The sequence below is a fragment of the Neofelis nebulosa genome, chromosome 9 (assembly GCF_028018385.1).
Source record: "Neofelis nebulosa isolate mNeoNeb1 chromosome 9, mNeoNeb1.pri, whole genome shotgun sequence".
NCBI classification, from domain to species: Eukaryota; Metazoa; Chordata; class Mammalia; order Carnivora; family Felidae; genus Neofelis; species Neofelis nebulosa.
The window spans coordinates 131,570,012-131,581,515 of record NC_080790.1 but is presented as its reverse complement, the minus strand read 5'-3'; the positions used below and the strand labels follow the sequence as shown (position 1 = coordinate 131,581,515).

General features: G+C 43.4%; 1 protein-coding gene across 1 annotated transcript; it reads left to right on the top strand.

Moving 5' to 3' along the window:
• The first annotated feature begins 596 nt into the window (after positions 1-596).
• Positions 597-1,646, top strand: LOC131486364 (large ribosomal subunit protein eL21-like). Its single transcript, XM_058686415.1, has 2 exons — positions 597-617; positions 1,100-1,646. The coding sequence occupies exons 1-2, from the start codon at positions 597-599 to the stop codon at positions 1,619-1,621; spliced, it is 543 nt and encodes a 180-aa protein (XP_058542398.1). The 3' UTR covers positions 1,622-1,646.
• Positions 1,647-11,504: the final 9,858 nt, after the last annotated feature.

Sequence of the window (11,504 nt, the reverse complement as noted above, 5' to 3'; positions counted from 1 at the left end):
AAAGCTCTGCCCTGGAATAATGCACATGATTGCTCATATAATTCAAATAATTCTTCTTTTTCCTCTTTTCTCCCCACACACACATACAGGATTCAGGGAGGCTAATTGCACCTAGAGGTGACTGCACTCTGATAGTAACTATTTCATATGTTTTTTCTGATCATTAAATATATAAGTCGGAGCACCTGGGTGGCTCAGTTGGTTAAGCGTCTCTTGATTTTAGCTCAGGTCATGATCTCCTGTTTCCGGAAATCGAGCCCCCCGTAGGGCTGTGCACTGACAGCTCGGAGCCTGCTTGGGATTCTCTCTCTCCGCCCCTCCCCACTCACATGGGTCCTCCCTCTCTTTCAAAATAAATAAACTTTAAAATATATATATCATGTAAGGCAACTAGTTCAGTGCCTAGCACACAGTAGACATCCTACAAATGTTGGCTCTGATCTTTACCACCACAACTACCCTACTAGAAGAAAATTTTCTTTCTTTTAAGCCAGATTTCACGTTTTGTTCTGCCCCAGTCATCCCAGCCCACTTCCAGCAAAACTGCAGACCTGGAATTCTCTCTTCTTCCCCTGAGCAGTTTCCTCGCACAGTCGATGGCACATCACAAGCCATTGGTAAACACTTGTTGAATGAATTACAAAACCTGCAATTTTATTTATTTATTTTTTTTAACATTTATTTATTTTTGAGACAGAGAGAGCATGAACAGGGGAGGGTCAGGGAAAGAGGGAGACACAGAATCTGAAACAGGCTCCAGGCTCTGAGCTGTCAGCACAGAGCCCGACGCGGGGCTCAAACCCACGGACCGTGAGATCATGACCTGAGCCGAAGTCGGATGCTCAACCGACTGAGCCACCCAGGCGCCCCAAAACCTGCAATTTTAAAAGGATAAGGGCAGGAGCGCTTGGGTGGCTGCCTTGGTTACGCCTCAACTTCAGCTCAGGTCATGATCTGTGGATTGTTGGGTTCCAGCCCAGCATTAGGTTCTGCGCTGACAGCTCAGAGCCTGGAGCCTGTTTTGGATTCTGTGTGCGTCTCTCTCTCTCTCTCTCTGCTTCTTGCCCGCTTGTGCTCTCTCTCAAAAATGAATAAATAGCCTTTCGGCCGGAACTGTCATCTTCCAGTGATTCGCCAAAACGACCAACACAAGGGAAAGAGGAGAGGTACTCACTATATGTTCTCTGGGCCTTTTAGAAAACATGGAGTTGTTCCTTTGGCAACATACATGCGAATCTACAAGAAAGGTGATATTGTGGACATCAAGGGAATGGGTGCTGTTCCAAAAAGAACGCCCCACAAATGTCACCGTGGCAAAACCGGAAGAGTCTACAGTGTTACCCAGCATGCTGTTGGCATTGTTGGAAACAGACACGTGAAGGGCAAGATTCTTGCTAAGAGAACTAATGTACGTGTTGAGCACATTAAGCACTCCAAGAGCCGGGATAGCTTCCTGAAGCGTGTGAAGGAAAACGGTCAGAAAAAGAAGGAAGCCACGGAGAAAGGTACTTGGGTTCAACCGAACTGCCAGCCTGCCCCACCCAGAGAAGCACACTTTGTGAGAACCAATGGAAAGGAGCCTGAGCTGTTGGACCCCATTCCCTATGAATTCACGGCATGATAAATGTAAAAAAAATGAAAGACTTCAAGACTGTAAGAAAATAAAAATAAATAAAGGGGATGTGGGCAAAATAAAGGGGAGAGATTGTCCGATAGGAACACCTGCCCATTACTGTTAAGATTACAAAGAATAATAATAGGTCTGATATCCAATAAGTGCGTAAATGGGCTTTAGGAGCCCCTGGGTGGCTCAGTTGGTTGAGCGTCTGAGTTCAGCTCAGGTCAGGATCTCACGATTCGTGAGTTTAAGCCCCACGTTGGGCTCACTGCTCTCAGTGCAGGGCCCACTTTGGATCCTCTGTCCCCCTGCCCCTCTGCCCCTCCCCCACTCGCTCTCTGTCTCTCGAAAATAAACAAGAAATTCAATAAAAAATTTAAAAATAAAGAAATTGGCTTCAGTTTTTCAGAAAGGCCGTACACTCTTTCATTTCTTCTATAACTATTTCTTTTCTTTTGTTTTTTAATTTTTTTTTAATGTTTATTTATTTTTGAGACAGAGAGAGACAGGGCATGAACGGGGGAGGGTCAGAGAGAGAGGGAGACACAGAATCCGAAGCAGGCTCCAGGCTCTGAGCTGTCAGCACAGAGCCTGACATGGGGCTCGAACTCACGGACCGCGAGATCATGACCTGAGCCGAAGTCCGACGCTTAACCGACTGAGCCACCCAGGCGCCCCTTTCTATAACTATTTCTTATATTCCTACCTTGTGCCAGGTTTACAGTGGTAAACAAGACAGACAAGAGCTTTCATGGACCTGTGGGGAGAAAGCGATAAAGAAATACGGTCAAGAAGATGCCTTCAGGGGTGCCTGGGTGGCCCAGTTGGTAGAGCGTGTGACTCTTGATGATCTTGGGGCCCCACCTTGGAGGTAGAGATTACTTAAAAGTAAAATCTTTTTTTTTTTTTAATTTTTAATGGTTTTTTAAATTTATTTTTGAGAGAGATAGAGTGCGAGTGGGGGAGGGGCAGAGGGAGAGGGAGACACAGGATCTGAAGCAGCTCCAGGCTCTGAGCCATCAGCACAGAGCCCGCCGCAGGGCTCGAACCCACAAACCGTGAGATCATGACCTGAGCCAAAGTCGACACTCAACCGATTGGGCCCACAAGTAAACTCTTAAAAAAACAAAGATGCTTTCAGATTTCAATGTTCTGTGAAGGAAATAAACAGAGATGGGACGGAGAGTGACTCCAGACCTATATAGAGATTCGGGAAAGGCCTCCCAGGAGAGGACATTTGCACTGAGGTGTAGGGTGATAACTTAAATGTCAATGTCCAACAAGGCCAAAAATAAAAATGTGTAAAGGTTTACGCATGGTATTGTGTAAGCTGAACAGCTTCATTTTCATTCTCCCCTTTAAAGAAGAAGCATGGCCAAGCATTTAAAAGTCTATGCCATCTTCTAGAAGAAGTACGAACAGGGGGGCCCTTATAAACTCTTATTTGGTGGGGGGTATTATACAACCCTTTGGAGAATGTAAGACACCTAAAGTTGAAGGTGCGGGTTCCCTACAACCCAACACTTCTATGTCAAGGTACATTCATTATTTTTAAGGATTTTATTTTTTTAAGTAATCTCTACACCCAGAGTAGGGCTTGAACTTACAACCCTGAGATCAAGAGTCACACAATCTACCTACTGAGCCAGCCGGGAGGTGGCTTTAGTTATATTTTTTGGATGAACCCTTAAAAGATCTCTTCTTAGGGAAGTAAGGAAAGGTTCTTTTCAATTCAAAATTTGAACCAGAAGACAAAAGTAATTAATTAACTCTACAAATATTTATAGAATACATATACGTGCCAGGAACTATTCAAGGCTCCAAGAAACCCACGGTGAAGGAAACCATCAAAGACCAGGCAGGCCCTCATGGACATAATGGGAAAAATCACACAAGAAACAAATAAAAAGCTTTACCCTCACTCTACACTTAATATATACCCAGTTTGTGATCCTGGTTTTATGCAAGAGGAAACTGAGTCTCAAGGAAATTGTCATTTGCCCACAGCGAGCCAGCTAGAAAGATGGAGAACATACTAGCCCAAGACCTTGGCGCCTGAACTCCACTTGGGTCAGTGTCTACCTTCCCCAGTGGAGCCTATCAGGAAGGCGGGTGTGAATTTTCCTTTCCTTTCCTTTTCTTTCCTTTCCTTTCCTTTCCTTTCCTGGGCACCCATTGCCTGGCTCATAAAGAGTTGTGTCGTTTTAAGATAAGAGCAGGTCGTGTACCATACTGGAGAACTATCGGGAAATAAAGCCTGCTTAAGAGACTGGGAATGGAGACAGATTTCAGAATTATTTACTCAGGTGTGGGAGTCAAGTCTAAAGAGATAAGAAAGGGGGCGCCTGGCTGGCTCAGTTGGGAGATACATGTGACTCTTGATCTCAGGGCCGTGAGTTCAAGCCCCACGTTGGGTGTGGAGCCTACTAAAAAAAAGAAAAAAGAAAAAAGAAAAAGAAAGAAAAGAAAGAAAAAACAAAGAGATAAGAAGGACCATTCCTTTCTCTGAGCCATGCACCGCCCTGGTCACTTCCACCTGACTTCTCCCCCTTTCTTCCTTGAAGAGAACCCCTAGCCAGTCCCTGACAGCAAAAGTGTGACCCAGATGCTCTCAACCACTGAGACAAGGATGTAAGACGAGACCCTGGCAAGTGCCTTCCATAAGGGGGCAGTAGGAAGAGAAGTGAAGTCAGGCAGAGGAGAATCAAAATCAGGTGTCCGTGTTTAATTTTTATTCTCCACTGATGAGGAAGTCCTGCTTTGGGATACAGCAGCCCACAGAATGGGTGAGGAACCCCTGCATCTTCCTGCCCAGGGGCCAACCCTCCTGCTTCTAGAACAGAATGGCTCTCATAGGGACGCTCCCCTGAATTTGTCTTTTGACACATTTTTCTTCTAACAGGAAAGTTACAAATATACTAAAGTAGAAAAAAAATCACACAACGAACATCCCCGCAGCCTTCACCCGTAGTCAACAACTCTTAACGATTCACATTCGCTTTAGGATATTCCCACCTTTAAAAATGCCAGGGACAGGGATTTCCTTTTATTTTGAAATTTTTTTTTTTTTCCAACGTTTTTTTTTAATTTATTTTTGGGACAGAGAGAGACAGAGCATGAACGGGGGAGGGGCAGAGAGAGAGGGAGACACAGAATCGGAAACAGGCTCCAGGCTCCGAGCCATCAGCCCAGAGCCTGACGCGGGGCTCGAACTCGCGGACCGCGAGATCGTGACCTGGCTGAAGTCGGACGCTTAACCGACTGCGCCACCCAGGCGCCCCGATTTCCTTTTATTTTGATTGTTCTTTGCGTTTACCGTGTGTCTGTTTTTACTAAGTTCCTAAGTTAAATGTTAGCTTATTTATTTTCAACCTTTCCTTTCCTAAAGAAATGTATTTTCCTTGTATCACGGCAAGCGTACCCCACATTTTTTCAAAGCAACTCCTGTTTATATACATTTATGCATAACTGAGCCCACGATGATGCTTTCAATATCAGGGTCATTTTACGTTTTTTCCTTTCTTTCTTGATTTCTGCCAACTTCTCCCCCCCTCCCTATATACTCTTCCTTCTCCCCCCATAGCCCCTGTGCGGGATCTGTCTTCATAGTTAAGCTCATATCGTTGTATGTTTCTATCCAGGTTCCAGCAATCCTAGTTCATCACCCCCTTGCTTTACCAAAGCAGGGGATTGTGCATTTTACTCTTGTCATTCAACAATGCTTAGTGGCATGGCAATTCCTTTAATCCAATGCTTACAGTTTCATTTCACTGTACATGTCTGTATGATATTCCATGAATGTGCCAGCAGTTATCATTTTTGTTTTCACTTTTTTGCTACCATTAACAATGCTCCAGTACCCATCTTTTTTTAAGCATGTTTAAAAACATTTTTTTTTAATGTTTATTTATTTCTGAAAGAGGGAGAAATGGAGTGCAAGCAGGGAAGAGGCAGAGAGAGAGGGAGACACAGAATCCGAAGCAGGCTCCAGGCTCCGAGCTGTCAGCACAGAGCCGACGTGGGGCTCCAACCCATGCAATCACGAGATCATGACCTGAGCCGAAGTCGGGCGCTTAACCGACTGAGCCACCCAGGCGCCCCTAAAGTACACTTCTTTGAAAATTAAAAAACAAAATCTCAGGTGTTCTAGGAGCAGAAAGTTGCCGACAGTGGCCGCTGTGACATTTGGGCATCCGTATAATACAGCAAGGGGGTCAGCTTAGAAAGGGCCAGGGTCCCTCCCTGATGATCAGATCCTCTCAGTCCCAGCAATTCATTCACCTGTGGGATCACCCAGCACAAACCAATCAAGTACCTGCAAGGTGGGGCCCCTGACCTAGGCACTGCGACTTAATGGTGAAGAGTGTGGAGAAGGCTCCAGCTCTCAGGGGGCTGCTGTTCTGGTGGACAGAAGCAGACAATAAACAGGCAGGTAAAGGATATCAGCTCCGTGCATCGAAGAGGGCTGGGGTGGCCGCACGCTGGAGGTCTCTCTGAACACACATCCACCCTGAGCTGTGACTTGTTCAACAATCGCGATGAATCTCGTGATATTAAGTTTGTATGTATTGCAATGCGTTCGCAGTTGCTTCCGATCGTTGACTCAAGTGAGGGCCTTTTTGTAATCAGTATAGTTTTTAGACCTTCAGGGTCTGCTCCTGGAGATTGGAAGCAAAGTCTGAGGAATCCCCATTTTTTGAAAACATACGGGGTAATTTGATGAACAGTCAGGTTGAGGAGTGACTTTATTAGAGGACGCTCAGGAAGCACATCTGACCTGCAGACATTCAGTGAAAAGACAAAGGAGGAAGGTGAGTGGAGATCTGAATTGAAAAGAGGGCTCCGAGAACTTTCTCACCACCGCCCCCCTCCAGAAAGTCATGCCTTTCAAACTCTTAAACAGCAAAGGGACAAATCCCCCAGGGACTCCTCACCCCCCATCCTCAGGAAACCTCCTAGGACCACTTCTTGGGCTTGACTCATTTGATGTGCACTAGATATGTAAAAACAACAGCGGTGGGCTGCCGGAAATCCAGCATAAAGAAAAATCTAGAATTGCAAATGTAAAACTGCCCACCCTCTGACAAAGATTATGCGGATGGAACTGAAAGCCAACAACAGGAGCAGAAATGACCCGATACTGGCATATGTGTGAAGTAAAAAGTGCCAGGGTTCCCCGCACGACCCCCCCCCCCACCTCCATGAGGATTCTGGGAATTAACCATACCTACCTCAGACAGATTAAAAAGAAGACCGTTGTCATGTCAAGCTCTGAGCAACCCTGGGTGCTCAGTTAGGGCTTGACCCTCGATCCTCTGGTTTCTGGCTTCTCCCTCCCCCCCCCCCGCCGGGCAAATTCCTCCAGCGTTGCCAGCGCCCCCGAGAGATCCAGAAATCCCCCTGGTTACCGTGTCCATTCCTGGGTGCTCAGCGAGTGGGCTCACCCGGGTGGCTGTAACTTTACTCCGACAACTTGGGAAAACAAACAGAGCCGTTCTGACCCTTTAGATTTCTTCTGCTTCCGCACACCCTCCCGAGCCTTGCACGCTTGTGGTGACCTGCACTAACTGTGAAGAAGCTTCCAGACGCGCGCGTGCCACCGCGGCACGGTCTGTGGTTTTTCCTTTTACCTCCTTCAGGTGCCAGCTTTGCTGGTGGCCAGCGGTGTAAGCGCTGTGTGCCTGGTCTTCTCCCGCCAACGAGCTTAATCTCACTCTTCCTGAACCTTTCAAGCCATTTGAGGACGGCCCCAGCTGCTTCAAGGCTGCGTTGTGAAAAACAACCCCAACACGGTCCCCGGTTTCTTCTGTTTACACAACTGCGTGAGGGGCTGGGGAGCCAAGGGTTTGAAAGTCACTTCATGTAAATGTCCTCATTAAAATATATGCATATGGATTTGAATATGCATGTTGTCACATATGAAACGTGCGTGTTGTTATGAATTAAAATACATATGTAAATAGCTATTAAAATAGGTACACATACGCACCTAAGAACAAAGGATTCGCTTCAAGCAGCCCGTTGGGGTAACATGGAACCTTCCTGAGTGTCAGCCCCGAGTAGCCCCATTTGAAACACTGGGGTATTTATTTTTGCTGGTCCTGAAGGATACGGGCACTTTATCGAAAACTTTGGACAAGGGTGATATAAAGTCCCAGCTTTAGCACTGAGGTACATTCTCTCCCCGCCTGCTCCTCACTGACCCGCACGAACCACATCATGCTGGTATCCTGTCTCCCCATGTCCACAAGCTGTGCTTAAATGGCTCTGGTAGAAAATTCCAAAATGGTTTTTTTGGGGGTGGGGGGAGGGAAGGGCAGGGGGTGGGGGTGGGGGGAGGAAAGAGGCATGACTCATTTAAAAAGCAACCACAAAAGTAAATGCAGTATTTTTATTCTATCATTTATAATCTGCCCTCCCCCTCCCCCTCCCACCCCACCTCTCCATAGGACCCTCCCCCCCCCTACCCCCACCCCCCACCATCCACCTTCCCAAGGCCCTTCACACTTTGTACCTGGGATGAAGCGGGGAGGGGAATTTACAGCCCTCAGTGAAAATGTTCAGGGTCAAATTATATACTCTTCTGGTAAAGAGCAGGCAGTGGGAGTGGGGGAGTGTGGTCTTAACAATTCCGAGGCAGGCTTTAGTCCTGGCCGACGAGCTTGCGTCATGATAATACAACTTTGTATGTTAAACAACAGATGTCAAACAGAAGAAAGAGATGGGGTCTTTGCTTTTCTTCTCCTGTGGACCTTGCTCCCCCAAAGCAGCCATTTTTTCAGTTGCCATGACAGTGGTAATAGGAGTTTATCATTTTCCCATGCTTGCCGCATGCTAATGCGGAGACAATTCAGGAACGTTCTCCGGTTAGGCGAAGAAAGGATCCCAACCACAGGCCGCGATTGCGCTGGAGATGCAGAGTCTACCTTTGCTTTGATCCTCTCCCCACAATCCCCAGCTTCCAGTTTATGGAACAAGTTATGTAAAGCAGAAGTTTTTGTCCGTCTACTAACGTATCCTTTACAATCAGCAACAGGGCCACCGATGCCGGATGCGTGGATTGACAAAACAAGTTGGCCATTCTTTTGAAAAGAAGTCGAATGAATATCATCTCGATTGTAACTATGTATAATATCTATCAATCATATATGCACACTGAATACAGAACAATTCTACTCTGTCTCTCAAAACATCAGGCCCATTTACACACCGAGGAGAGGAAGGCAGCTCCTTGGAGAATCACCAAAACTGAGAAAATCATATATTTATAAGAAAAACGCCTTCTTGCGATGAACAAAGACGGCGTTGAAATTAAGCAAAATCACATTTGCAAGGGGTTCTTCTCCACATGAGGGAAGTATATTCTGAAAAAATAGACAAGAAGGAAAAGTGGAAAAGTAGTTAAACCCGGATGGGGGGTACACGAATGTTCCTTATGTATTGCTTGGTGCTTTTCTGTAGGTTTGAAATATTTTATAATTCCTTAAAAAAAAATTGTGAATCAAAGCCTTTCTGCTTGGCCTTTAATTAATATAGACAAATGAGGAAAAAGGGAAAGAAAGGAAAAACAACGTAGCAGGGCAGAAGCAAAATTAAACCCCCAAGTGATTTATAGCAGACGTAGGTTTATTTCCCTCTTAATTTCTAACAGAATGTGGTGGTGGTTGGTTAGCTGATGTTTGCCTTTTTTTTTTTTCCTTCCTAATCCCTTAAAAAATTCTTGCATCAGTGACCACTAAAATGATGACTTCAATTGTTGATAGAGGTTCTTCTCCGGGATTGAAAACCAGTTGCTTTTATATGCATTGTCCTCCTTATTTTTTAGGCATCTGGCACATTTTATTCCTTTTTTGTTATTTTGAGTTGTTCTTTTATCATTATCTCCAGGAAGCAGCATTAGCATGCCGCAGATAAGACCACAGATCCAGATGTGCATATCAAAGGATGAACAGCTACTTATTAAGAAAAACTTTTCTTTCTAAGCCCAGCTTCTGTTCAAAGGAATAATAAAGCCTATGGCGTTAGTGACAAACTGGTAATTCAATGCCTTGTCACCACCGTGCATTGGAATGGAGGGTAAAAAAAAAAAAAAAAAAAAAAAAAAAAAAAGGCAGGTCAAAGAAATTGGTAAGGTCCACACTGGAGAAAGCTGAAAAGACAGAACTGGTGTAAAAGTTCATCTTCTCCGGACGTATATGCATTTACATCCTGCTGTGTCCATTCACGGTTTTCTGGGAGAAGCGAACGAGCCGCGAATGGGCTGGCTGGCTGGTATGATTAAGGATGAATTTTGGAAGAGTGAAATGTATTTGCATTGAAAGCGTCTGATTTCAGTGCTGTCGACCTGTGCTTCCTCTGCACGTGAAAATGTGCTTAATAACACGTGAGACGTGAGAGGCAAAAGAGACCAGTGCTGTAATCCTTTGCAAAGTAAATCTAAAAGCCCCTTTCGCGCCCCTCCGCTCCTCATGTTAAGTGGCTTCTTTATCCCTCCAGTGTGTGTGCCTCTCTGTATCTCTGACAGGAACTGACATGCGTGGAGGCACATAGCTCCCCACATGCGTGCGGACATCTACACACATTTTCATACGTATATTTAGTGTAGTTTTTATGTTATTGTATTTCATTTCATTTCATTTCATTTTTTATTATTTTATTTCGTTTCATTTCATTTTTTATTTTATTATTTTATTTCATTTTTTATGTTATTTTATTTCATTTTTATTTTACTTCATTTCATTTCATTTTTTATTTTATTTTATTTCATTTCATTTCATTTTTTATTTTATTTATTTCGTTTCATTTCATTTTTTGTTTTATTATTTTATTTCATTTTTTATTTTATTTCATTTTTTATTTTATTTCATTTTTTATTTTATTTCATTTTTTATTTTATTTCATTTCATTACTTCATTTTATTTCATTTCACTTTTTATTTTATTTTATCGTTTTGTTTCATTTCATTTTTTATTTTATTATTTTATTTCATTTGATTTCATTTTTTATTTTATTTTATTATTTTGTTTCATTTCATTTTTTATTTTATTATTTTATTTCATTTGATTTCATTTTTTATTTTATTTCATTTCCTTTCATTTTTTAAAATTTTATTATTTAATTTAATTTAATTTAATTTTTTATTTTATTACTTTATTTTGTTTCATTTCGTTTTTTATTTTATTTCATTTTATTTCATTTTTTATTTTATTTTATTATTTTATTTTATTTTATTTCATTTCATTTTATTTTATTATTTTATTTGTTTTTGATTTCATATTTTATTTTATTTTATTTATTTATTTAATTTAATTTAATTTAATTTAATTTTATTTTATTTTATTTTATTTTATTTTAAGTAATCTCTACGCCCAGCGTGAGGCTCGAACTCACAACCCCGAGACCAAGAGTCACGTGCTCCACCGACTGAGCCAGCCAGGGTCCCCTAGTGTGGTTGTTTTTAAAATTAATGCTGCTGGGGCGCCTGGGTGGCTCAGTCGGTTGGGCGGCCGTCTTCGGCTCAGGTCATGATCTCACGGTCCGTGAGTTCAAGCCCCGCGTCGGGCTCTGGGCTGACGGCTCAGAGCCTGGAGCCTGCTTCGGATTCTGTGTCTCCCTCTCTCTCTGACCCTCCCCCGTTCATGCTCTGTGTCTCTCTGTCTCAAAAATAAATAAACGTTAAAAAATTAAAAAATACTTTTAAAATTAATGCTGCCATGCCACACAGGTACCTCTTTCATTTCACTTAACCGTTGGATTTGCCAATCTTTCCAACTTGGCATCCGTAAGTCAGCCTCGTTCTTTTTCACTTGTATGTAGTAGTCCTCGGATTCGATGCACGGTGATGTACATAGTACATCAAAAAGCCCTTCCCTTTTGGTGGCTTTTC